Here is a 26,383-nt window from a genome sequence, read left to right as displayed (position 1 = left end):
TGGCAAGGTTAACACACTTTGCTTGGAACCAGCCTTGCTGTGACAGGAAGCTGCCCTGTATTCCAGGTGAGCCGCTCTCCGGTCTCCATCCAGCTGCTGTCCATCCTCCAGAGCCTGCTGCACTTGGAACCATCTCATCACTCCAGCCTCCTTCTGTGGGAGTCCTTGGACGCGGTAGTGAACAGAGCCCTTTTGCTCGCAAATGACAGTAAGAATGATGTATCCATCCAGCCTTGCACTCTCCTCTTGTTTTCCCCGTCCCATTCAGTGCCCACAACAGTCCTTCCCAAATGCATAAGAAATAATCTATGGGACTTGCTAAGAGCTGAACAGAAGCTGGGACAAAGCTACACCTGCTGCACAGGATCAAGTCTTGATGCAAAGCCCCAGCTATGTGGATGCCAGTGAGAGCTGGCCACATTTATCAGTGGGCTTGGGATTCATGGTCTCGCTCTGATGCTTAAGCCCTGAGCTTTGAGTCATGGGAACGAGGGGGAATCTGTCCTCATTGGCATCTTGCTGCTGGTGCTCGCTAGTCTTGCTTGCAGGCATGTTCAAAACAGTGTTTATGGGCCAGGACCATGGGAAGGAAATTGCCTGGAAGATAAAAGTGCAGTTGTCTAAAGTGACTCCAGGGAGTGGGCTCTGTGGCTCCAAATCTGCTGCTTGGCGAGGGTTGAATAGCGTGAACCAACCTTTGGGCCCCATCCCCTTCTCTGACCCTGACCCATTTCTCTAGTCCAAGGTAACACTGTTGAAGAAGTCATCGAGAGGCTGTTATCTATCAAGAAACTTCCAAACAAGCAAAAGCGAGCTGAAAACCGGCTGTCCGGGAGTGCAACTGGAGGCGTCCAGGCTGAGCTAGAGCCATGTGCATGTGCAGCGGGATCATCAAACCCCTCCAAGGCACCAGCACCTCCTTCAGGGCCACCTGCCAATGAAAAGATCTCGTCCTCCCAGCTCACAGCCTGCTCTGCTTTGCCGCAGACATCTAACCCTCCACCCAACACTGCTCCTGCCCCAGCACCTCCACCCCCATCACCTCCACCCCTGCCCTCCGGCACAGCAGCAGTGACCCCCACGTCCCCCATGATGAATGCACCTCCAGCCCCTCCGCTCCCTGGCACCCCTCCACCTCCACCCCCATTACCTGGCATGGGGGGCATCCCTCCCCCCCCACCTCCATTGCCCGGCATGGGGGGCATCCCTCCCCCCCCACCTCCATTGCCCGGCATGGTGGGCATCCCTCCCCCTCCACCCCCATTGCCCGGCGTGGGGGGCATCCCTCCCCCTCCACCTCCATTGCCTGGCATGGGGGGCATTCCCCCCCCTCCACCTCCATTGCCCGGCATGGGGGGCATTCCCCCCCCTCCACCTCCATTGCCCGGCATGGGGGGCATCCCTCCCCCTCCACCTCCATTGCCTGGCATGGGGGGCATCCCTCCCCCTCCACCTCCATTGCCTGGCATGGGGGGCATTCCCCCCCCTCCACCCCTCCTGCCTGGCATGGGAGGAGATCATATAGAAGCCGTGGTGGCCTCCCAATTCAGCTGCCCTCTTGGCTCAGGCAGGCTTCCCCGCAAGACAGTGAAGACACCAACGTTGAGAATGAAGAAGCTGAACTGGCAGAAGCTGCCCTCAAACGTGGTGAGAGGTGGGTGCTTCTGCCATAAAGTCACTGCAGCTTTAGGGGTGACCCAGGGGAGAAAACACTATCTTTGAGTTTGTCAAACTTGGTTGATTCCATTTGGATACTTCAGAACTTCCCCTTCTGACCTGCAGAGCTTAAGTAAATAAAAGTGGCATGAAACTACTAATGTAATATAATAACCATTCCAACTAAATCAGTCATTTGGAATAGATTGTTTATAACTAAAATACTTTGAAATTAAAAGAAAGGGGAGGGATGGGAATATTTCCCTAATCCACCATGGCATGCCTTAGGCTTGAGTTCTCAAAGGCTCTGATCTGGGTTCCCCAGACTTTCATTCTCCAGTTCATCTATACTTGCATCTGGGTATATTAAAGTCATGAGTAAGAGTGCAGGTAAGGATCACATCACAGTTCAAGAAGGACACTGAAAGAATTGGAGAGCCATGAGAATCATTGACTTGTCTCTTGATTTTTGGGTTATGTTTCCCTGTCGTAGTGGATCCAAAGAGAAGCGTGAAATGTGAGGAGAAGCCAGGACAGGCAACGTCAGCTTTGTCCTAGACAAGCAAGGCATTCACTGCATGGAAGTTGGAATAGGTGAAGTCTAAATAAGGCATGTTTTCAATCACAGGAGCAGTTAATTGTTGGGATTATTTCAGTAGAGACTTCTACAGGCACATCTGGGTGATGTTTTTTTTAAAAAGAAGATGTTTAAGAAAGTGCAGTGGGAATTAATTCAAGCAGTCCCATAGCCAGCATTATATAAGGAGGCTTGATTATAAAATGAAAAATGGAGGAAGGTCACAGTCAGAAAATGGCCAGGTTGTGGCCAATCCCTCAGCTAGTATGCAAGGAAGCAAAAATAACACCAGCCATGGGACTAGGAAAGAAATGGACAAAGTCCCTCTCATGGTGATCCGGTTTGCCTGCTGTGGAGGAGAATGCAGTTGTATAGGGAGGGATGGGGCTGTACGGCCTCTGTGTGCCCAGTGCTGCATCCCCTTCCCCCTGCATCTTGGGGTAAAGCACCAGGTTTAATTACCCTTCAGGGCCTTTGGAGCCTTCTTGTGGGACTTGTCCCTCCTCAATAATTAGCATTTGTTCAGGACTAATATGTCTCTTCTTATTTCATTCATCTTCTGAGAAATGTCCCTTCTGGGAACTCACATTGCCCCAAAAGCCAGAAGCTTTCGGTTTTCCCTGTAGCCAGTCTGAACACCTTGTCTTTTTTCAGAAAGTCACTCAATGTGGGCTTCAGTGAGCAGCAGCAGCGAGGAAACTATAGAGCCCAATTACACAAGCATAGAGCAGCTGTTTTGCTTTCCACAACCAACCCCCAAGGAGAAAACGGCCGCACCAGTGAAGGCAGAACCGAAGGAGGTGAGGAGGTCCCTCTCGTTCTTACGAATAAAGATCACTGCAGACAGCTCATCTAATACGAGATATCTTCTTTTTCTTTAATGAAGATCACATTTTTGGACTCCAAGAAAAGTCTCAATTTGAACATATTTTTGAAGCAATTTAAATGGTAAGATATGGCCAATTTTCATGACAGTTGACAAGACTTTGAGCAGGTTTTGCATAGTATCTGGAAGGTCTTCATGAAATCTATTCTAGCCAATGCACATTGGTGGTCTGTGTTACTGAAACATCTGAACATTTCCCAGTTTCTCCTACGCTGTCTTTAAAATACTGAGTTTAGGGGTTTAATTATGTTTTTACATACAACATCCCCATATGTTGGCAAAGGTGTTACATCTCCATGTTACAGATAAAGTTGTGGCACAAACTCTTAGGGTGACCTAGGCTGTGAGACACCTCTGGAGGTCAAATCCCTTCTCAAAATAGGGCCAGTGGAGAAGTTAAGAAATAAATTTTCTTTTAAGGTAATCAAATGCCCAGAGACAGAGATCTGAGTTGCAGGATTGATCTCTGGCCTTGAGTCATTTGACCAGGGCCAGAAACAAAATTTGGGACACTGCAGGAATCCAGGTCCTGATTCTAAGTTAATCATGGGGACATATCTTTCCTTTTGGATTATTGTGGCTCTCACCAGGGAAAGCACAGAGCACTTGCACAGATACATGTCTCAGTAGCCTGTGACTGTGGAAGAGTGGTCTTTGGGTGATGGCTGACTCTGCTCCTCCTCCCTGCAGCTCCAACGAAGAGGTGGCTGCCATGGTCCAGAATGGGGACCGGACCAAGTTCGACGTTGAGGTTCTAAAGCAGTTGCTGAAGCTGCTGCCTGAAAAGCATGAGGTCAGGAGGAAAAATGGGACCCTTAGATCACAGGGCTGAACATGCAGTGCAGTCCTGCAGTCTTGATTCTTTGTTTCTCATTAGATGGAAAACCTGAAGGCCTTCAAAGAAGAGAAATCAAAGCTAGCAAACGCAGATCAGTTTTATCTTCTCCTCCTTCAGATTCCCAGGTAAGGGTGTTGGTCATGAACTTCAGCCCAATCTTTTTCTTGGTTTACCTCTAGGAAGTTTCTTTATCGGAGCCTCACAGACAGACACTGATGGATATAGCTTGTGGATTCCCCCTTCCACCTTACAGCATCCTTACATCCCTTTCCCTGTTACCCTTAGATGAAGGGCTGTTGGTGCTCCAGCACCACCTGGAGGCAGCTCTGAAGTAGCAGAAGCTGGCCCAGACCCAGTGTCAGACCTGCCCACAGAGGCCCCATAACTTACTGGAAGGCAGTGCCAAATGCAATGCCAAGAAGGGGGAACCCATCTCTCACATGGTGGCCAGTCTTGTCTTTGCTGATCACAGTGTGTCAGCAGAAACTACACCCCCACTGATCAGCAGTGGCCCCTTGCCTCCCTCCACAAGCCACAGACACTGGCTTGATGTAGATGTGATTGACAGCAATGTTGTGGAGTTGTCAGACTTACCGGTGATGTGGGAAGAGGGCCACTGCGCAGTCCAAGATCACAGTGCCTTTAAGCTTTGATTCAATCTCCGTCCTTAGCTACCAGCTGCGCATTGAATGTATGCTGATCTGCGAAGAGACCACTGTTGTGCTGGACATGATTCAGCCAAAAGCTGAAGCAATCCGGAGAGCCTGCGAAGGTAGATGACCTGACCTTACTTCTGGATCTTATTTATGACAGGAAGCTTTAAACCCGCCAAAACTCCCCTAGAGCTCTGCAACGATGCTACCCAGCCCCCAAAAAACTCCTCTGTGGTCCATTCACTGGTTTGCTGCAGAATACGGGATGCAGCTTTAGGTATTTCCACTGAGGGTCAAAGCCCTTAATAGGACCAGAGATCATTTTCCCTCACCCTCAGCCCTCTTTTTGTGCAGCAGATGTATTCTTCTGAGACACTTTGAATGGTGAAGTGTTGAAAGCTCATCAGCCCTTTCAAAGGAGCTGAGTTTAAACAGCAGAGCTGCCCCAATCAGCTAATTCATCCAGCATTATTTGCCATGTTAAGACCTTCACACAGCAATTTTCTCTGCTGCCAGAAGAGCACACCCCAAACTTCCCCCAGAAAATAGTGATGCTTTAGTTTTTCCCTGCTTACAAATGGAACCAGGAGAAAAAAATTGTTATTTTGGCTATAAATTGCTGATGGTCCAGTTTTGTGAGTACATGGAGAGATTATGCAATAGGTTTTGGCTTCCTGTGGCAGAAACCTCAGGTCCCACTCTGCTGAGAGCAGGATGCTCTTCTTGGCACTGTCAAGTGCTGCCTGTCCTACAGAGCCGGTTCCCCCAACTCCTACCAGGGGTTTCTCCAGCTGGCATTACAGCAAAAATGAAAAATAATAAATTGAAGCTTCCCTCCAAAAGTGTCTTCCCAGCAGCCCAGTTGTCCTTTTGGAGCTGTTCCTGCCTCAAAGCTGAGTGCTTCAGAAAGCACACCACTGCAGCACCTTGTCGTAAGAGCAAGGACAGGGACTGTACCCTTCATGCCCTGATAACCACGTCTACCATGCGAGACCAAGAACAGGGCGAGGGTGTCTGGTTTTAGCAGCTGGCAGGTAATCACAGGGCTGTCAGAACTGGCTTCACTGCACAGCTGAACAGAGTCTGCAAGATTAAAATTGCAGCCCAGTTACCCTCACCCACACCAGGGTAAATCAGGGTACTTCCAAGGAAGGCAGCGAGTTGATGGCTGTTAGTGATGGAGGGTCCAACTCCAGGTTATTTTCCATTAGGAATGAGAGACCAGATGTGAAGAAAGAAAGAAAAGTAAGTTAACAAAAACTTTTACAACTTGTGGAATTGAATTTATGTAGAATCAGTCTCTCTGCAGGTTGGGCCATTGGGCTGCAAAGCTGAAATATCAGATTTGGTTTGGTGGAATTCAGAATCCTAATTTCGATGCAGCTTAGGAAATGTTCTGGTGTAACAGAGGCTTTTGTATAAGTCCTTTATGTTTTTCAGATCTTCTGAGTAGTCATCGCCTGCCACTCTTTTGTCAACTGATTCTCAAAGTTGGAAACTTTCTGAACTACGTAAGGACTTCTTTTGTCTTGTCCTCCCCCGATTACAGTATGTGGATGATCTTGTTTAGGGTTGTAATTTGAGTGGGCATAGGAATTACATCTGCTTTCTTCCTATCTTGTAGGGAAGTCACACGGGCGATGCCGATGGGTTTAAAATCAGCACTTTACTCAAACTAACAGAAACCAAAGCAAACCAAACCCGCATTACGCTGCTCCACCATATTCTGGAGGTACCACTGCCAAGTCCTGGGCAATAGGGAAGGGGGAGGATTTTGTCACGGATGAACCATTTCTCCTACTCTACTTTCAGTTAATGCCACGTGCTCGTATTTGTATCCTCCCTGGCTAGCCACAGAGTGTCACAACTTGGGAGTGTTCAGTTCACTTAGTCTGGCAGAGGCTACTTGTGGGCACTTCTCAGAGTTCTTTATTTTAAGACTTGTTCTGCTTTCCTCCAACATCTTTCCCTCCAATGGCTGGAACTTCCTTTTTCATATTTATGCAATCTGCTCATCATCAGCTGCAAACCACAGAGCACATGGCTACCAAAGCTATCCTGGCTGGTCTGTACCCATTCAGCCCTTCTGCCTTTCCGTGGACTCTCCCTTTTCCACTAGACTATGCTCGAGCTTTTCACACTCCTCTCCAAGCTTCCGTGGCTTTCTTATTCCCTGCAGTGCTGTATTTCCTTTTATCTCCATGCTCTGCTCTGCCACCTTCATTCACCAAGGTCTCTCCATTCCAGTTATGCATGTTCAAGCCCTGCTTTAGCTGGCAGTAGCTTCAGCAAGCACAGCCATAAAAGTAAATTACACAAATAAGATTCAAGCCCTTTTGATATCCTCCTGGGACCGTAGGAAGTGTCGGACTGCATCAAACCACAGTCCTGCCTCCTCCTATGGTCAAGAGTAGGTGTCTCAGAAGAGAGTAGAAGAAGAGCTCAGCAGCAGGTCAGCTTTGCTTTGCACTATGAGTATTTCTCAACATTCAGCCCTCTTGTGGGTTTTTATAGCCTGGGAGCAATGCCTTTCCTCTCTGAACGTACCATCCTGTTTTGAATGCAGCTGGGCTCTGCGAGGCAAAGCAAATTGCCGGGGGGGTGGGGTGGGGGGGGCAGCAGCAGGACGCGGTGCAGTCGTCCTTCCCAGGCACTTCTGCCCATGTCTCTTCCCCCCAGCTTCCTCTCTCAGCTCCTGCCACACAGCAAATAACACTTCTTTCTCTCTTCCACTTCAGGAAGTAGAAAACAGCCACACGGACCTATTGGAACTGCCAAAGGATCTTGAATATGTTTCAAAAGCAGCAGGGTAAAATTGTGTGTCACTTCCTTCAAATTAAAAGCAAAAATAAATCCCATACACATCAACAATGTACCAGAAATTAGGACACACACAGCTGGTATAGCACATTAACAAGATGGCATCTTATTTAGTTTTAACCAAAAGATTTGGTTGATGAATGTTGAAATCCCTTTAATATATAATAGTTCTACTACAGCTGGCAACACTTAGGGCTGAAATTTGCAGAGCATTCAATTAATGCTGCCTCCCAGGCCCTTCCAAAATCTGCACTGCCTTTCTGGTAGCAGGAGCTTGTGAAGGCCAGCTACTCAGAAGCATTTCTGAGGTGCCTTCAGCCAGGGAAAGTGAGCTAATGCTGAGCTCTGAGGGTGGAGAACAGCCCTTTGAATGGGTGGACTTTTTTTGGCATTCACCTACTCAATACACAAAGTTGTAGGTAGACCTGGCAGCCTTTTCGTAAGTGCTGTGGAGGGAGGCTGTTTTCCATGAGCTTGGACTGTATAGAGAGTTCAGAGGCCAGGTTTCAGTTCAGTGGCGTGGTGGGAAGCAGAGGGACAACCAAACCGCCAGCTCAGACTTGTCCACTCTTTGGCCAGCACAAGATGCTGGAGTGTCAACTAATGGGGGGTTCTGTGTGATTTCAGAATTAATCTTGATATTATACGCACGGAGTCCAGTACCAATTTAAAGAAGTTGCTGGAGCTTCAGCGAAAAGTCTTATCATCAAACGACGATGTGAAACAACAGTATGAGAAACCTATCCAGGTCAGTAATGGAGCTCCCTTGTATCTCCCCCATTACACACACAGAGGCAGTGCGCAGTACATATGCAGCTGAGGAGGCTCATGAGAGGGTGGAAAATATCACCACAAGACATGCTCTCAGATTTGGAAATAGGCTTCGATGCCATACAACCCATCGGTGTTTATTTGCCAGCTCCACCCCAAACCTAGATACCTTTGGTGGTGAGGCCATTTCTTCAGGCCCCTGCCCCAACTGCTCTCTCCACTCTGTTGTGTGACTCCTCACTTCGAGTGAAGGTGTTCAACTTCTGTGTGGATCACCAGAGTAAACCCCTTCTCTTGGGATTAAGCTTTGCAATGGGCTTTCCATGTCTTGCTCAAGCCACGCCTGTAAACTGTCACAGCACAGTCATGAGGAGCAAAGATCATCTGCAAATCATAGTTTCTTCCAACCTTATAAGCTCTGCTGCCATTAAAAGCCAGGGCCCAGAGTCCAGCTCCAAGCTCTTACCTTGACATCCTTTTCTATGTAAGTGCACTTCCCTCATTGTCCTCTGGATGGTGTTTTACTGTGTATATTAAACGTGTTTCAGGATAGCATTGATGCCTCCAGAAAGCTGGAAGAAGAATTTGAAACCATTGAAAGGAAGAGAGAAGAACTTGCAAATTATCTCTGTGAAGATCCAAGCAAGTTGTCCTTAGAGGACATATTTAGCACCATGAAGACCTTCAGAGATCTCTTCATCCGAGCCCTGAAGGTTGGTATCTGTGCACATGATGCTGAGCAGCCCTAGTACCGGTGCATGCCTCTGCTCCAACAGCCAGGGGTGGGATGGGCACCCGAATCCAGTGGGGGGAAGATGCTGGTTATGGCCTCCTCCTTTCTGCGCTTGGCATGAGGTCACCTGGGGAAGGGGTGTCTGATCCCTGCTCCACTGCATCCTCATGGAGTGCTGGTGCTCCTGGCCTGGCCCAGACCCTGGTGGTTTGTGATTATGGTGCAGCTTTCGCTGCAGAATCACAAAGATGCTTTGGCGTCAAGTGTGTAAGTTTTAGAGGAAGGTGCTTATAAAACTTAACCCTTTGCTCCAACCTGAGCAAACAGCCTCGGAAAGGGGATGTGTAGTAAAAAAGACACCAGTTTGGAGGAAATTGTGGCTTCAGCACCTTCCACTTCTGCCTCAGCTAAAGGTCAGGCAGATCAGCGCACTGGTAGGTAGCTATGTTAGGCAGATCACCGCTGCCACCTCCTACTAGGATGTGGCAGAGTCCTGGCCAAGCCAGCAGTCTCCCTCTCACCCTCTTGGCAAGACAGCCCTTATTCCCCATGCCCATTTTATTTATTGCACAGGATAAGGCCAAAATTTCTCTTCCTCTGTTGCAACCATCTGCAGATCATCTTTCTCTTCATCTGCTTTTCTAGCAGACATTTAGCCAACCTTCTCATGTCCCTGTTACCTCACTGCAGGAAAACAAGGACAGAAAGGAGCAAGCTGCCAAAGCAGAGAAAAGGAAGAAACAGCTGGAAGAGGAAGAGGGGAAGAGACAGAAGGGAGAAAATGGAAAAGTCAGTGAGTAGCTGAAGGGCTTCAAAAAAGAGAGATGGAGCTGACAGGAGCTCTTTGCTGGTCCTGCTTTAATGGACCAGTAGTGGTAATTTATTTTGTGGGTTTCCAGGCGCCGGCTGACTAAAGGCTTTTAGGTGTCTTACAGCCATAGCTAAGAATTGACTTTTCACAGTTGCAGCTGGGCAGAGAAGTTAATTTTAGGTTTGCTGACTGAACAGCAGAGGGGAAAAAAAAAATCAAACTGAAACATTTCAGTTAATTTTTTCAGTTTCTAAACATAAATTTTGAATCCCAAATCTAAAAAGAAATATTTGACTTCTCCCCCCTGCAAAATCCCCATATACACTTGAATAGTTTCTCTTTACCACAGACTACTGACGTCCCAAAAATCTTGCAGATAACTTAAATCTGCCTTTCTCTGGATGAAAACGAAAGGCACAACAACTGAAAAGTACAATTGGAAGAAGCTGAGAGGAAAGAAAAATCGATTATTTTCCCTCCATCCCCACCCACCCACCCCTAAAAAAAAGGCCCCCACTGACACGGATAGCAAACAGGAGGCGTTTCAAGGTCATGGTAAACCAGGCACAAGTCTGGGCGGAGCTGGTGCACAGCCTATAGCACCCAGAATTTGGGGTAAACCCTTTGATTTCAGCCAGGACACACTGCTGCGGGGGCACAGAGCACGGGCTGCTCCCAGGCCTGGCGCTGGTGCCTTGCTTTTGCCCAGTGGTTGCTTGTACCGGGACAGCAGTACCCGTCCCAAGCAATAGCATCGCTGCAAAGTCTGCTTCTGCCCCATCTCATGGGCAGATTTAACATCCGTCTCTCTCTATCCCAGTTAAGAAGGGGGTGGTGAAGCAGGAGGAGGTGTGTGTCATCGATGCGCTGCTGGCCGACATAAGGAAAGGGTTCACGCTGAGAAAGACAAAGAACAGACACGAGTCAGATGCAATTCCTAAAACCTCGCCTGTGGAGAATCCAGAGGAGAGGCAGCCTGGTAAGGACACAGACCCGACTGTACCTGCAGCTATTCATTCCCATCTGCCTCTGAGCCTGAGCCAAGCACACAAGCAAGAAGCCTTCACGTTTGCATTTGGGGCATTTTATTTAAGGACGTTCTGCAGCCAGTGCTGTGGAGAAAAGGAGCAGAGAGCCCTGAGCTGTTGCCAGCCAGGTCTGCCCCGGAATTAGCAGCAATTTGGAACAGCCTGGCCTTGTACCCATGCTGATAAACCCTCCGAGAGGCACAGCCCATGGGTCAGCCACAGTACCGTGCTGATGGGGCACTGGTGTCATCCCTGCATGAGTCCCCTCTGTGCTATCGAGTCTCAGTAGCACAGCTTGTCACTGCCTTGGAGACTGCTGCACTCTCAGTCTACATTTGAGAGTCTAAAGCAGCCTTTAAAAAAGACCAGCAACCCCTATTTGCAGAAGTACCCAAGTCCTTTAGGTGCTTGTTAGGAGATGCCCGTGGGTTTAGCTTTTTTTTTTGTCTTATGACCTCAGTGTCAGTGCACGTTAGGTAAGTCGAAGGATGTTGGCCTACCATAGAGACTGACTTGTGCACTGTAGCTCTCCTAAACCTGCTTTGCAAGGGCAGAATTAGGCTGGCCGATGGGCAGCTTTGAAGTCCTCCTGCAGCCAAGCCAGCAGACTTGGCTGGTTCAGGACCTCGCAAGCGGGTTCCCTCTTCCTGCCGCAGGCTTTCAGACACCCCTGCGAGTCTGGGGGCTTCTGTGGAAATCAGCCGGTTGGCAGCAAGAACACATAAACACCTGGTGAAAACAGAGCAGGGGCTTTGCTGAGCTGGAGCCTTGGAGTCCAACTGGGGTGACCACATGGGGTATAAGGAGGGGAGGTATAGGGAGGGTAAAACGGTACTGGCTCTGCATAGCTGCTTTAAGGTCAGTGCACCCTCTGCAGGCAACTGCTCTCCCTGTGGCAGAAACACATTGGCTGATTCCAGGTGCAACTCTGCAGCTTTGGCTGATTGCATGTTTTTTCTTTAAAGGAAAGAGCCTTAAGGATCCACAAGCAGCGGGAAAGCAGATTGATGATAAGACCAAGCAAAGCAATGATGGTCATCCCTCAGAAAGCACTCCCCCCTCAACCACTGCCCTGATGGAGATGGGTGGAGATGTTACAAATGCCTTGGATTTAAACCAGGCATTATCTAAAAACAATGCTGGAGGAAATTTGCCACCAGAGTCCTGGACAGAAAGCCCCTCAGTAAGCCTGGTGGAAGCTGATGGGGCCAGTCAGCCCATGCCGGGCACCAGGATGGAGCAGGCAGACAGCTGGGCAAGCCTCCAGCCGAGCACAAAGAGCGGCTCCGTTGCCTTCTCTGCTGTTAACATAGGCACGGGGATCAGGTTTGTGAGCAGCAGCTCAGGCACTGCTCTGAGAGACCAACTCAACAGGTCCATCTCAGAAGGCCAGGACAAGGAATGCCCAGCTGATGGCTCAGAGAGCTACAGGCTGGCACAGGAGCCAGAAACCCAGCTGAGCGAGACTGGAGTCGACCCTGGCAGCGCTCAGTCTGCTCCCTGTGATGAGGCTCATCAGGCAGAGTTGAAAGAGATGGCGAAGGAAAATGAAGACCCTGGTACAGACTCACTGTTGGACACCTCTCAAGAGAAGTCCTTCTCAGAGGAGCCAGCCACCGACTCTTCTTGTTCAGCAACGCTCCCCCCAGGGCAAACTCACAACGACAGGGAAAAGCAGAGGCCATCTGGGAAACGGAGGAAGAAGAAGAGGCACAGCAAAAGTTACTCAGGTAGCTTATTTCATAAATAGCCCTCAGGGACTGAGTTAAATTGGGGATGCTTCATCATATATTTATATATATCTGTTCCTCCCCACTTCAAGGTCCAATGCCCCCTGCCCCTAGAGCCACTCTGTTTCATAGAGCTGTTATTTTTTTAAACCTGAAAGATGTAAAAAGAAAAACACCAGCATTGTTCATTCTCTTGACATTTATAAGTAGTTTATAAAGGGGTGATGATGAATCAATAATTAAAAAGCCCATTACGCATACGCAGTAAAGATGGCAATAAGCACATCTGTCAAGTGTGCTAAAGACAGCTACGAGGCATGGTTATGTGCAAACAAGAGCTCCGTTAGACTCCAGAGCAGTGATTAAGAGCCGTTAATACTGGGTACTTAATCAGTGATCACCCCCTCTCAACTACTTATAAACACATAAACCCAGCAACATCAGCACTGCTGTGGGGTTGTTTGGTTTTTCCTCTCCTAAGCCTCATTGCAAGAGCACTTTGCCTGCAGTAACTTGAAAACCTGCCCCAGGGGTACTTCGGATGGCTCCTGAACATCAGGCCCTTGAGCCATCTCTGCAGGGTGAGGGGAGAAAGCCAACAAGTAAAAAATAGCATCTTGCTGATGCTTGTACGAAGGATTGTATTTGGCCGGCCGAATCGGTCCCTCGCACTGGGCTGCCCCGCTGGTGCCAGGAGAGAGCTCGGCTGCCAGAGGTGTGGAGCCACCCCACTCTCTGCCTGATGGCAAGCATCCACAGCCAGTCCCAAACCTGAGAAGTGCATCCAAGTCCCTCAGACTCTACCAAGCTGAAGCCACCCTTGGCTGGGTACTTTAATCCCAAATTAGAGGTGCCTCATAGGGAAGACACATGGGTCTGTCAGCCTTTGGAAAGGTGCAATGTACTGTCCAAAGCATGTTTTCTGCAAGATCCTGGGGTCAAACAAATGGGCAGGAATGTGGTGGAAGTCTCTTTTTATTAATGTTTAATGTTTTTCTTTCCAAGGAAGGTGGAGGAGAAATGAGAGGAGGGTTTGAATACCCACTGCTGAGAAAGACAGCATGGGTTGAGCATCTACCACAGAGGGACTTCCCCTTATAGTGCCAGCTTGCCCTGGGGCTGTAGTTATTTATGTTTCTAAACATGCCACCTTCCCCTAGTTAAAAAACAAGCCACAGACCAGCAGTGGTTTCCCAGAGCAGTGGTTCCCAAACTTGCTTCCCGGGAGGCAGCAGGAGGAGCTGCAGCAACGGGAGCACCCCACACTCCCTGCCGTGGCAACGCTTTCCTGACAGCTGAAATTAGTATTTCGGGCTGAAGGAACTGACACCCCCCCACCCCCAAAAAGCCGTGGGGCTCCCTGGGCATCCAGGGATGGCATCTTAGGAACCTCTCTGCTACTAGACAATGTTTTCATCGTAAAAAGTTCCCTGTTGTTACATTTGCCTTGCCATGATCAGCTATATTTAGTGTCTCTCTTTTGTTTAAAAGCAGAGGTTGAGACTGATACTGGAGATAATAAAACAAAAAAAGGTTGTGTGGTACAATGAGGTATGTAAACTTGCAAAGGTGTTTCTACGTGAACTAACCACAGCATTGGGACTTCACAGACCTAATCAGTACTCAGCATATCAGCTACGCTTTTTGTCTTTGTGTCTAATCACAAATACATGTAAAATAAATTTGTTACTCTGATTTTTACTCTCCAGGGTGTTGATCTTGCGTTGAGTGGAGTCAGTGCTGATCTCCCTTCGACACAGGGTCGCAGCCCACATGTCTGTCCTCTGTGTCAGCAGCAGCCAAACCTCCTTTCCCTGAAGATAATTAAAAGTCACTAATCTAACCAACTGAATCCATCTTCCTGTGATAAACAAAGTCCTTGCTTTAATCCCCTTATTTTCTTAAAAACTGTAAAAATGCAATTTCAGTACCTCCGTCCTGCAAAGAACAATGTTTGCTTTGCTTGCGGGTAGTCACTTCCTACAGCACCGTTTAAATATAGGTGTCTGGAAAAAGGAATAAAACACTGGACCCGGGGCGAAGTACTAGTTGGGGCAAGATACCAGCTTCAGCTCAAAGCCAAATTCCGTTCCGGAGTTGCACACAAAGTAGTCTGTTGGAGCAAACAGACCGTGCATACTTCTCATGTGCACTCATGCAGCTTTCTGGGATGGGGGCGGGAGGGTGTAATTTGGCTCTTGTCCCCTCAAAAATAATACAGATAAACCCAATTTCTAGTGAAACTGTGTACCAAGTTCCCTGCATCCTTCATTGATGCTGGCAACATACAGTTGCCCCTCAAAAGAAAACTTCAGGAGTTTCAGGATGAGACTTTCATTTGCAAAACTTCGCCTGTTTTTACAGCAAGTGAAAAGAAAAGCAAGAAAAAGAAACAATCGAAACTCCCACTGTACTGAAATTGCATAGTTACGCGTTCTTTCCATGCTGATGAGTATCTTATGAACTGAATCAATAATGTCAAATCTCTCACTGTCTCATTTCCTGAAAGGAATGTATTTATGCTCCAGCAGCCCCAGTGCCCGGGGCTGGGAGCCTGGCTGGGAGCCCTGCTCCCGTGCAGCCCAGCAGCCCTGGCCCCTTCCCGGCCCCTGCGGGGGTAGAACAGAGAAATCTCTGCAGGATTTCCACACAGGGTTGCTTTTGTTCCTGCACCTGAGCATCATTGCTAGCAACAGAAAAGGAGATATAAATTGGGTAGTTACAGTCCTGACTACTCCTGCCCTCCTCTTGGCCCTTTCTGTGGCGTACCACAGGATTGCATCAAGTGAAAAAGGGAAGTAGCTCTGTTGGTTTAAAAATCCTAAGATTTGCAGCAAGAGCAAAAAATAGTAGCAGCGAGGCACAGGAAAGAAATATGTCAGGACCAGTGGTCGTGCTGCACAGGGAGGGCAGCTAAAATCATGAGTTAAGTGTAACTTGGATTATGTATGATTTAAGCACAGGGATTCCAGCGTGCAGGCTTAAAAAAAGTCATATTTGGAAAAAAATAGAGAGACAGACAGCTTTGAATTCCCCTTAGAAGGCATAGGAAAGCAATACAGAGGAATGCATGGACAAACAGTACCTTTATGAAGTGACCGAGTCAGGCAGGAGTTTCAGCACACCCTTGAAACGCAGCGCCTGGCACAGCCGCATCGCGCCAGCAGTGCCTGGCTGCGCTTCGGTGCCGGGAGCGCAGAGATGAGCTGCACCTCGAAACCTGCGATTCCCTTTTTCCTCTTCTCCCATCTTTATGTCACTTGGAAAGCTTAGAGGAAACAAAAATCCATTTGCTTCTCATACTGTCCAGCCACAGTGCTTCCTCACCCAAATGCAGCTCAGGGCCGTCCCTCTTGATATGACAGACTCAGCAAGCCGAGAGTGCTCCCCATCAACATTTTTTCCTAGGATGTTCCACCTCATTTTTTTTTTCTTTTATTTATTGTCCCAAGTGCACATGGTCTGTTCAGGTCACAGCACCAGTTCTCTTTTGGTTCAGGATATTTCTCTCTCTGGTGGATTTGCTGGGTGTGGAAGTTGCAGTGAAGCCGCGGGAATCTTCCTCCTCCTTGTGCAGATCCAGCTGCAGGAATCAAGATTCAATCCCCTTATAAGTTTTTAGAGCTTCTGTAACAGCAGCAGAGTGAGGGCAGGAACAGCCTGTGACTCTATGAAATAATATTTCAGAGCAGTAAGACAGTTGTAATCTAATCAGCTACTGAGCTCTTGCCTCACCTTAACTATATCTTGTTATGCAGCAATTTCTGTATTAATTTTAAGGTTCTTTAAATGTCAGCTTTTACACCCAAAGAGTGGTATCCCACATTATCTCCATGTTCCTGAAAGAAATGGTTAAGCCTGTTTTCCCATGGAATCAAGGCACTGGTGATCACACTGTGTTCATATGTGTGCTGGTAACATCTGAACTCATTTCCAACCAAATCTGAAAAGAGCTTGAAGAAGAACCATTTAACAAAGGCTGACAGTCAAACAGAGGAGGGACGGTATAAATGCCTGGACTCAGGGGAGATGCTGCTTGAGTTTCCTTGTCTTAGACCCTAGGGAATCACTACAGACAAATGTTCATGTCTGTTTGTGCAACTCCCTTTTTCCTCCCCTGCCATCTGTCATTTAGAAAGGTTAGGGGAAACAAAAGTCTTGAAAGCACAAGTCCATAAGCAACCTGGCTTTGGCAATTTCTCTGCTCACAAATCTACTTGATTTATTCCCTAGAAAATAAAAGAACAAACCAAACACGGAGCATAGGCCAGTGCTCCAAGGCTGCATCCCGGCAAGGAGGGAGGGAAGGGGCAGGGGGGACACAGCGCTGCCTGCCAGCAGCTCTGACACGCACCTGGCACAGTGGGACATCAGCCTCCCCCTGCAAAGAGACAGCAGGGTTTGAGAGTCAACGTTGTCCTTCTTTCTTTTTTTTTTTTTTTATTTTTTTTTCCTTAATTCTAGAGAACCAGATGCTTCACCTCCCCTTTTGCAGACTCAGTACTGTCTGTGGGCAGTTTTCTAATGGACCACGAGAATGTGATCAAGCTAATGCTCCTCTTCCTACACGGCCTTTGCCCTCATGTCTGTCATTAAAAATGGTGTTTGCTTTGATTATGAAGTGAGACAAGCTCTTAAAAATGACAGCGTGCCACCCCATCCTTCTGACGGTCCTGCTAAATCCTCTAGGTTTGGGAAGTTCAGCAATTTAATATCTAGAAGCATATTCCAATATTCTGCTTGGAAAACACAAGACTCACGTTGTTGGACTGAACTAGTGCCCAGCTCAAAAGCAAAGTTGCCCAAACTCTTGGACATCAGGATCAGTTCTGGAAACATGAGGTTTTTAAGTAGATAAAGATTTAGCTCCACCTGGTTTTAGGTTATCTGGAACTGGTTTCCCTAGTAGCACCCCAACCATTAGATACACACACCAATTTCATTTTATAGCTGCAAATAATTTGTGTTTCCCTCTCCTCCTGCAGGCGTCACGGCAAGGCAGAAGAAATAACACGTCCCCGGAGTGCTGCCAGCTTCTCAGAAGCCGGGTTCTCCATCGCCGAAACGCCCCACCAGGACACACCGCTTCTCGCGCAGCCTTTCGCTCCCCTCCCCAAGACCCAAAGAGCCTCCCCAGAGACTTCGGCCCCCTCGGCCCGTGCCTTACGCCGGGGGCCCACGGGGACAGGGGCCGGTTCTGCGCCTGGCGGCGTGAAGGGGTCAGACCTCTCGCCCGCTGTCCTTAAAGCCAAGTCTTTCAACCTGCTCTTAGGCCAAACTCCTCTTGAAATGACAGCTGAGTGTGGCCCAAAAAAGGACCACAGCATTTAGCCCTCAGAGAAATTTTAAAAATAGCAGTGCCTCAACTAAATTAAGGGTATAAAATTAAGCAGTGGCTGTACCATCACAGGTGGAAGTGTGTTACTGTCTTCTCATTGCCCACTGGCGATTTAAATTGGACCAGGTCCAAGACCCAGATCAGACAAATGTATTTTTACTCTGTAATTTAAGGCAAGGGAAATCAGTTACAGGGGGAAAAAAGTAAAAAAAAAAAAAAAAAAGAAAAGTATGTATTTTAGCAAGCATATGGCCATATAAACAGTGTCTGGTTCCTACATGACGCTTATGTAGCAATGAGCATGAGCAATTAAGTTGAAGCTCATCAGTAGTCTTGCAGTAGTCTTCTCACATGCACAGACGCATCCATCAACTTGTGGAGAACCAAGGCCCCAGTTCTTGTTATTAAAGCACCAGAAAGAGGTTTTTCCAGAGTGCTCTATTGGACACATTTTCAGCTCATCCTTTAGTAAATCTCTGGGTTTGAATGCCATTGTCAGCTGCTTGCACTCAAAACTTTGTGTTCAAGCTGCAGAATGTGTAGATTCATGTTACTTTTGCTTTAAAATTGGGAATGTGCAGTATTGTGTTTTCAAAATTCAGAGCTTTATTTCTGAAGTTTTGTAATAACATTGTATCATATTTTTATACAAGGTTGTCCATTTAAAATGATCTATGTTTGTTGAATCTATGGTGTGATACTGTGCTGAAACATGAATCAAGTGGAAGAGCTGGGTACTGCCTTTATATGGTAACTCACTGTGGCTAGACTAACGTTCAGGCTAAAGCTTCTTTTGCTCTGCTTAATGGGACTTGAAATGTCCTTGTAATACTGAAAACTTTGCTGGACTAAGTTAGAAGTTAAAGCAAGAATTAAATCACTGGTTTATTTTAACCAAAGCGTTGCTATGAGCATATTGAGAATTGGTTAACAAGAGCAAAGGTCAGCTGAGAGCAGACGCATGGGCAGCTTCAGTTCAGGAGACCCCGGAGGGCAGCACAGCCCCGTTGCAGCTGAAATCCCGTTCCCGGCTGGCAGAAGCAGGCAGAGCTCCACCGTTCCCTCCAGAGCCACCTAACCCACCCCAGGTTTGACTTGCAGGACTGTCTCTATCACATTTACAGGTTTCTCCTTTTTCTGCCTCTTTTCCAGTCTCAGAGCACATCACCCAAAGCATCAGTCCTTTTGCTCCCATTAATCCAGCTTCTCTGCTCTCAGATTAGACCCCAGGCTACAAAACTCTGAATATCAAACGTTTTCCCAGCAGCTTTGCAACCTCCGCGTTTCCAGCAAGAGCCTTCCAGCAGCCAGCCTCCTCCTCCCCACCCCGCTGTGTTATCAATAGGAACCACATCGTTTTGAGATTCAGGACCCGGGAACAAACCGGCTTTCTGGGTGTTACCTAGGGAGCCTTACCTGCTGCTGCCCCACAGGCTGCTCTCTTCAGATGCCGCAGCAGGTGTCCACCTCTCCGTCTGGGTCTTTCAGCTCCCCCCATTTCCACCTAGAGAGAGCAGCTCTTTTCACACAGCCAGAGGTTTTATTGTTCTGTGTTCTTACCTTGGCCTTCAAAGAGAGGGTTTTGGCATTATCCTTCCACTGCCCTCAAGAGTTTATGGAGAAATGGGTTATTTTGAGCCACTGCCTGTTCTTTGTTCCATAGTCATCTGTGAAAACTACATTAAATTATCTATACAATCACATCCCAATAAGCAGGCTGAAGCACAGCATTCATAATTTATTACTCCAGAGCAGCTCTGCTTCCATTACAATGCTTATTTAAGAAGAACAGGGGGACAGAATCAGAGCAGCTCAAAGAAAGATGTTCAACTGGGATGTGCAGTTTTGCTCCATTTGTGACCCTGAAATAAAGCTCATGATCCTTAAGATTTTTCAGTGGTTGCAAGGCCAATTTAATTGCTGGTAAAAACAACATCACTTGCAGCTGCTTCAACAGGTCTGTGGTCATTTAAGCCAACAGTGAGTTTGGACCTCAAAAAAGAATTCTTGTCGTATATAACAGCGATGGCACATGGAGTCCAATATGTAAACCAGCCTCTGAACACCACAAGTTTCTCGCTGCCAAATAACTGCATATTCCTCAATTAAGCATTGGCTATATGATAAAATGAAGCTATGGAAGAAATCAGCAGAAGTTTTTTCCAAGTATTTCACTTAAGAATTCAGATGTGTTTAATGGGATGGATTTTCAGAGTTTGTTTTTTGTTTGTTTTTTTATTTTAATTTCATTACTGAAAATAGTTCAACATTTAGAATAAAATAAGTACTTGACAAGTTTCCTTTCTCTTGTGGGGACGGGGAAGGCCTATGATTCAGCAGAACATGGCCACCAAAGTCCTATATTTTCCACATAGTTTATAAAGCACCTAAGCATATCATTGTATATGTTTAGTAATAATTTTCCAATGTTTTCTCTCAAAGAAACAGAGATGGATAAATGGAGCTGTATCTAGTACATGAGCACCACCGCAGCGTTGCACTGTACTTAGAGCATGGCTGAAAACTCTGCATCCAAAGTTACGCCAGTACCTTTCAGTTGGAGTACATTCAGAAGAGCGGAGGGGGCTGAGAAATACCTTCTGTTCTGGTTAGAATGAGAGTGGATAAACTGAAATAAAAAAAAAACCGCACGAGCCTGTTTTGGCAAAATTAAGCAGTTTTCATTCTGTCTAAACATAAAGCCTGGATCTACAGCTTCATATTTCTGGTTCTCTGTATACAGTGGCCAACTGAGTACAACATACAAGCTTACCAATACTAAAAGTCAGCACTGTACCAATCCTAGCTCACTCTATCTATGTGGTAATAGTCACAGCCATGAAATATGGGTGAACATATTAGTCATGGGGTTATGTTCACCTAATGTATCTGAAAGCAAATACAGTCATGAACCAACTCCATCACGAACAACATTTTGTTTGGTCACCTCACAATCAAGCTGTGGGCAGGATATGAAAAACAGCTTTGCCATGTCAAGAAGCGTGACTACAGAGGATTAAAAATGGGGCAGTCATAGTGAAGGGACCTCGCTAGGTGTTTGCAATTACTACACAGTGACAATCTCACACAATAACCGCATTGTTTGCAGGATTTGCAATGGCAATGCAGGTCCATAGCGCAGAAAAAGGTTTCCAACTCCTTAGTATAAAGCAGGTACCAGACCTTACATACCAGTGGAGAATTTGATCACTGCAAATTCATCAGCATATTCAGCACTGTAAGTGTAACTCAGTCCTTCATCCATGCTGTGCTAGCACTTAATTCTCATTAGGGACTCTCTAACTCTCTCTTTGCTGCAGCATGAACAACTCTTGCAAGAACTGTGTGTGACAATTCATACAGAGCCAGGTGTAGGTAGGAATTAGCAGGAGCTCTGCTCTTCCCTAATGGCCACCTTAAGCAGACTCAGCTTACATTGCTCGAAGTCAGAAGACAAGAATCATTCTGTGACAGTCAGCTCCTATCAAGTTAGTTTAGATATACTCCCAGCCTGTCAAAGTAGTTTTTTTCTAGGATTAGCAGTCTTTGCTGATGACACTGACATTATAGTTACGGTTGGTTTGCCCTGCTCTGGGCATGCAGAACCTGATGTGTTTGTTTAGTACTTAAGCAGCTTCACACAACATAATCTGCAGTGAGTTCAGTCATGAATTGGTGACAAGTAATTACCAAATCCATCAGTCAGAATAGATGGAGAAAGTCAGAGCTACCACAGAGAGAGAGGGTTTGCTGAAAGAAGAAGAGGCAGCACAGGCAAAAAGTGTAACAGATCTACCATGTCTGCTGCTGTGATCCTCTGAAACCCACAACTGGATTTTGTAATCTAAATGAAACTCCCAATAGCACACAATTTCCAGGAGTGACCCTTTGAGGCCAACAGACTTTTTCTATACACTTTGCCATGTTTTGTAGTCTCCATTCTTCAAGGTTTTTGCAGCTCAATTAGACAAAACCATAGCTGATCTGATCTGTAGTGGTGGTGATAGTCCTCTGAAGGGAAGCTTGGACAAGACCATTTCCAGGGCCCCCCCCAACCAACATTTCTATGATTCTCTGTTCAGCAAGAACCAGATATAAGAGAAGCAGAGTAGTTCAGAAAAGACAGGAGTAGTAGGAGTTCAGAAACCCTTTCAGGTCTATACATTAATCCTCTTTGGTGAACCGGTATCATGCACTCAGAAGAATATGCCGCAGGAGTAGTGACCGCATTCACCATAGTAGCAGTCTACAAACCCATCCTGAATCACAGACAAATGCTTCTCTAAAATACCTCCTTAACTGGAGAGATCCCAGGAAGAACAGGAGGACAGAAGGTTTTTTCTCCCTCCAGGTACTTTCAACTGCTCTACTTCACATGCAGAGGTCTAGAGGACAGAGGAGAGACCCTGACCTCCACAAGGCAAGTTCTGTGACACATACAGCTGCCTGCAGAGGTCTGGGTGCAGACCACAGCATAACTGCATGTAGATCAAATGACAGCCAACATGGTAATCTCTTCCAAACCATGACCTATCTCAAACCTAGGAAACATCCAAAGATTAAAGCTACGATATCCTGCACTAATCCCTCCAGCTATACAAGCCCAAATTAAAGTAACCGCTGAAATTTCTTTCCATTTTGAAAAGTTCATACCTACTCTCTACAAAGCCCTCAGTTAGTCCTACAACTCACCCTCTCCCAGCCTCCTACCTTCCACATCGCATCCCCGTACTCTACATACACCTCCGCATGGTTCCTTGGTTGAACTGCCTCACCGCTCTGCCGCAGGGCACAAAGACCAGTGAAGGGGCCTTAGCAGCAGTCTCCCCCAATGTCTGCCACCCACAGCTGCTGCTGCTGCTGCTGCTGCTGCTGGTCAAGGCTCCATCTGCAGCAGGTCCCAAGGCTCCTGTCTTCCCACCAGCTGTCAAAAAGTGCAACCAGTTCCTTTAGAGGCTTTTTCATTTCAACTCCATCACTAGGATCGAGCCCACAGGCTTTAAGCACATAGACTTCACAGTCACGCTCCAGCCAGCAGCAGAGGTAGTAACAGAGTGAAAAGTGAGCACTTTTGCTTTGTTTCCAACTGCTTCCAGCTTTTTGGTATGAGAAAATGGAGGCACAGCAGTAACGGGATCTTAATAAGGGAGAGGTGGATAACTTGCTATAAAGTTTTCCCTTGGAAACCCCTAGGAATGTATCTGAAAAGAAGAGGGTGACCCTTATAGAATATAGGTGCAAGAAAGGATTAAGATCTCTAATTTCTTCTACTTCTTATTTCTATCCTCATAACCAAGCAACTAACCCTCTCCCTGGTTGGATTATACATCCTGTAGCTCACTTCCAGCCATTTGGTAAGCAGCACATCTTACCCTCAAAGATGTCTTGCATTGGAGGTGTTGACTCTTCTGCTTGCGCTTTTGATGGTTACCTTGAAAGTGTCTGGGGGCACAGTTTTGAACCAGCTTCAACCCTCCTCCCTCTCCCCCCAGAAAACCCCAGTCTTTGGGAATAGCAGACAAGGGAAAATACCAGGTTTTCTGAAGCATTCATTAAAATCCTTGTTTCTATAATAATGACCAATAAATGAACTTCCAGCTACAAAGAAAATCAAGTTTTACAAAATAACATAGCCCCCTATCAGCCCATCAGCAACACTAGAAATGAAAAAATGAGAGCGCTTACACAGCCCAAGACACAGAGGTAAGATGTTTTTTGGATCTAACTTAAAAATCTAATCCCTATGCCATCAAAATACAACTTATCTTTCTAGACTAATGAGAAATGTGCCTATTTTTAGCATGTCAGTAAGCAAATGAAAATGAAAGCCTGTATTGTGGCAGTCCTCAAACCAGCAGCTTTTCCAATAAAATAGAAGTAGAGTAGCAAAGCACTGAAAACAGCTTCACGGTTAATTACAAGTTAATTGATTTCAACTGGATCATCAGAGTTGGGCTGGTGTACTGAGTCAATCTCTGTTCCCTGCCCTGCCTAAATGGTGCCAGCCAGTTACCGAGCTTTTGCAGCTTTCTGCAGTGTGCTAGTCCTCGTCTGGTTGCATTGGGATGTGTGTGTATATATATATGTATATATTCAGCAGAGATGGATTTTTGTACTTTCTAAGGAGAAATTTCATGCAGAGATTTTTTTTAAATACATCCACAAGCTCATTTGAACAGTATCAGCAATGTAAGTTACAGCTGCCCTGAAGTTATACCAAAGCTTTAATCTTCCTAAGAGCATGGATTTCTCTACACAGTCTCAAAAGTATAATCTTTGGAGGTACATTATTATAAGCCTATTTATCATTCAAAGCATATTAGCTGTTTCTTGTGCAGTATTCCTTGTTTATTAGGATTTTTAAGAACAAGACTTTCCTTTACACAAACCCTGTAGCAAGTTAGATGAGCACTCTAAAAAAGAGCTTCCTAATTAATACTCTTTTACTGATTCCTCCAATAGCTTAATTAAAATAAACAAGCAGCAGAATTTTAACATGATTATTTCTAATAAGATTTTTTTTTTAATCGGCTCATTTTACTCCTAATATTTCTAGCAGAAAGTGGCTTATTTTTCATTAGGCTCTTTCATAGTGCTGAATGCCTCACTTGTCCTGCTAGGGTAATTACAGACATCTGTACAAGTTTAGCACAAAGATTGTGAAGTCCTAAAGGGGATACATTAAGTTGTTTACATAAATTAAATGTAAGCCTGCTTTACCTTTGGGATAGTGTTAGTGCTTATTTGTGAAAAAGAAAATATTTATGGAAACCAACAGCAAATTAATTCAAGTAAACAGCAAATACAGTTAATACTCATTTTCTATTATAGGCCTTTGGCTTAGCTATTTTAACTGTTTCCCTTTTGTATGTAAATGAAGTGTTATTTTCTGGTCGATTTAACATTTAATGTTTTTAATGTAAATCATTTCTTACTAAATTAAGATTAAAAACACAAATCAAAAGTTTTATTGCTTTCTTTTGCCTTGGATCCACTGTTTCACAGTTACTGAGGCTGTTGTAACAGCTGGACACTATAGAATTATAGAATCTTTAGGTTGGAAAAGACCTTTAAAATCATTCCAAGTCCAACTGTTAACCCAGCACTGCCAAGTCCACCACTAAACCATGTCCCTAAGCACCACATCTACCCGTCTTTTACATATCTCCAGGGATGGGGACTCAACCACTGCCCTGGGCAGCCTGTTCCAATGCTTGACAACTCTTTTGGTGAAGGAATTTTTCCTAATATCCAATCTAAACCTGCCCCCGCGCAACTGGAGGCCGTTTCCTCTTGTCCTATTGCTTGTAACTTGGGAGACAGACCCCCACCTCACTACAACCTCCTTTCAGGAGATGTATCAATTGTAGGTTTTAATGCAGCTGCCTTAAAGAGTCTTGTCTGTGTAAGTCATTACTTAAAATTGCTGCATCAGGAGGAAAATGGTCATTCATAAGTATTAATCTAGTCCTTTGGGAACATAAACATGGTGTATACACCAAACAAACCTGATCCTGCACTAATCATAAAAATGAAAGTACCCATCCAGTTAACTCCATTAAAGCTGCTGGTGCTACTAATGTATGTTTTGCTAAAGACTTGTGTAAGGGCTGGGATGATGGGGGTCTTTCTTTCTGTTTACACGCAGTCTCTAAAGAGGCTGCATCTACTGTGTCATTTCTGGAGCGTTGATAGTTTGTTCATTGCTCCTCATTTAACATATGGTGTTTCTACTACTGCCAATAGACTTTGCTATGGAAGTTAGCTAAAGAGAGAAATCACAAAGCAACTACAGCTACTGAGATTAAGCATCCCAGGACACTGTTCAACCACAAGAGATGCAAGTGTTTGCAAAAGAAAGGTTTGCTCAGTCAAGCAAACAAAACCAAGTCCTGGGCCAGCAAGTACCTCTGCTGACTTTGGCAGGTCCACTTCCATGTTTAAAATTGGGCATATGTACAAGATGGGGACTTCTGCATAGTCTTTTGCAAGAGGCTCTGAGAGAAACTGTGTAGTTTCAGAGCAAATGTAAACATTTGTTGTACAGCCTCAGGGCAAATGTAAAGATTTGTCCTAGATGAAAATTTGGTTAAAGGCCAAAGTAAGACTATCTTATTCATTTTAATGCCTTCCAGTCGTTTCCCTGTGTGGTCACAGGTCCCTAAGCAGCTCAGCCTGAGTCCTCCTCAGCTGTAGCTTGTTTAATTGATTAGGCTATTTGAGAGTTTCTCTTAAAAATCCCCACCCTTTTGCACTCAAGGTAAGTTGTGGTAACATGGTTTCTCAGGAACAAGTGCCTGTGTCCCTGCTGTCTGAGAAGTCCCCTGCACAGAGCACCTGTAGCAACTTCCATAGGAGGCATCCATTTACGCCTTCAAAAGAAAAATCCCACAGAATGGCTGAGCAACAAGGGGAAAGGAGCAACCAGGTAGAGATTTACAATGCTGATGGCGTTTGCTCTTCCTTTCCTTATATGTCACAACAAGAAGGTAGAAGGATCAAGAGAAGTCAAAAAGGAGCTTTATGGCCAGTAGCACCGCTT

At 46.1% G+C, this 26,383-nt stretch overlaps 1 protein-coding gene across 1 annotated transcript in view; it reads left to right on the top strand.

Annotated features, from left to right (window-relative positions):
* The window catches only part of INF2 (inverted formin 2), a 47,116-nt gene extending 23,261 nt beyond the window's left edge, over positions 1–23,855 (top strand). The window contains exons 7-23 of the mRNA XM_082318242.1: positions 67–208; positions 740–1,654; positions 2,888–3,033; positions 3,120–3,181; positions 3,810–3,912; positions 3,997–4,082; positions 4,629–4,729; positions 6,051–6,121; positions 6,235–6,342; positions 7,349–7,419; positions 8,058–8,178; positions 8,750–8,914; positions 9,625–9,727; positions 10,566–10,724; positions 11,739–12,503; positions 13,995–14,054; positions 17,489–23,855. Of these exons, the coding sequence (XP_082174368.1) occupies positions 67–208; positions 740–1,654; positions 2,888–3,033; positions 3,120–3,181; positions 3,810–3,912; positions 3,997–4,082; positions 4,629–4,729; positions 6,051–6,121; positions 6,235–6,342; positions 7,349–7,419; positions 8,058–8,178; positions 8,750–8,914; positions 9,625–9,727; positions 10,566–10,724; positions 11,739–12,503; positions 13,995–14,053 (3,177 nt within the window). The 3' untranslated portion in view covers position 14,054; positions 17,489–23,855. The remainder of the gene's footprint in view (positions 1–66; positions 209–739; positions 1,655–2,887; positions 3,034–3,119; positions 3,182–3,809; positions 3,913–3,996; positions 4,083–4,628; positions 4,730–6,050; positions 6,122–6,234; positions 6,343–7,348; positions 7,420–8,057; positions 8,179–8,749; positions 8,915–9,624; positions 9,728–10,565; positions 10,725–11,738; positions 12,504–13,994; positions 14,055–17,488) is intronic.
* Positions 23,856–26,383: the final 2,528 nt, after the last annotated feature.

The sequence above is a fragment of the Platalea leucorodia genome (assembly GCF_965183815.1).
Source record: "Platalea leucorodia genome assembly, chromosome: 7".
Lineage (NCBI taxonomy): Eukaryota > Metazoa > Chordata > Aves > Pelecaniformes > Threskiornithidae > Platalea > Platalea leucorodia.
Note: the sequence above shows the minus strand (reverse complement) of the source record. Positions and strands in the feature narration are given on the sequence as shown.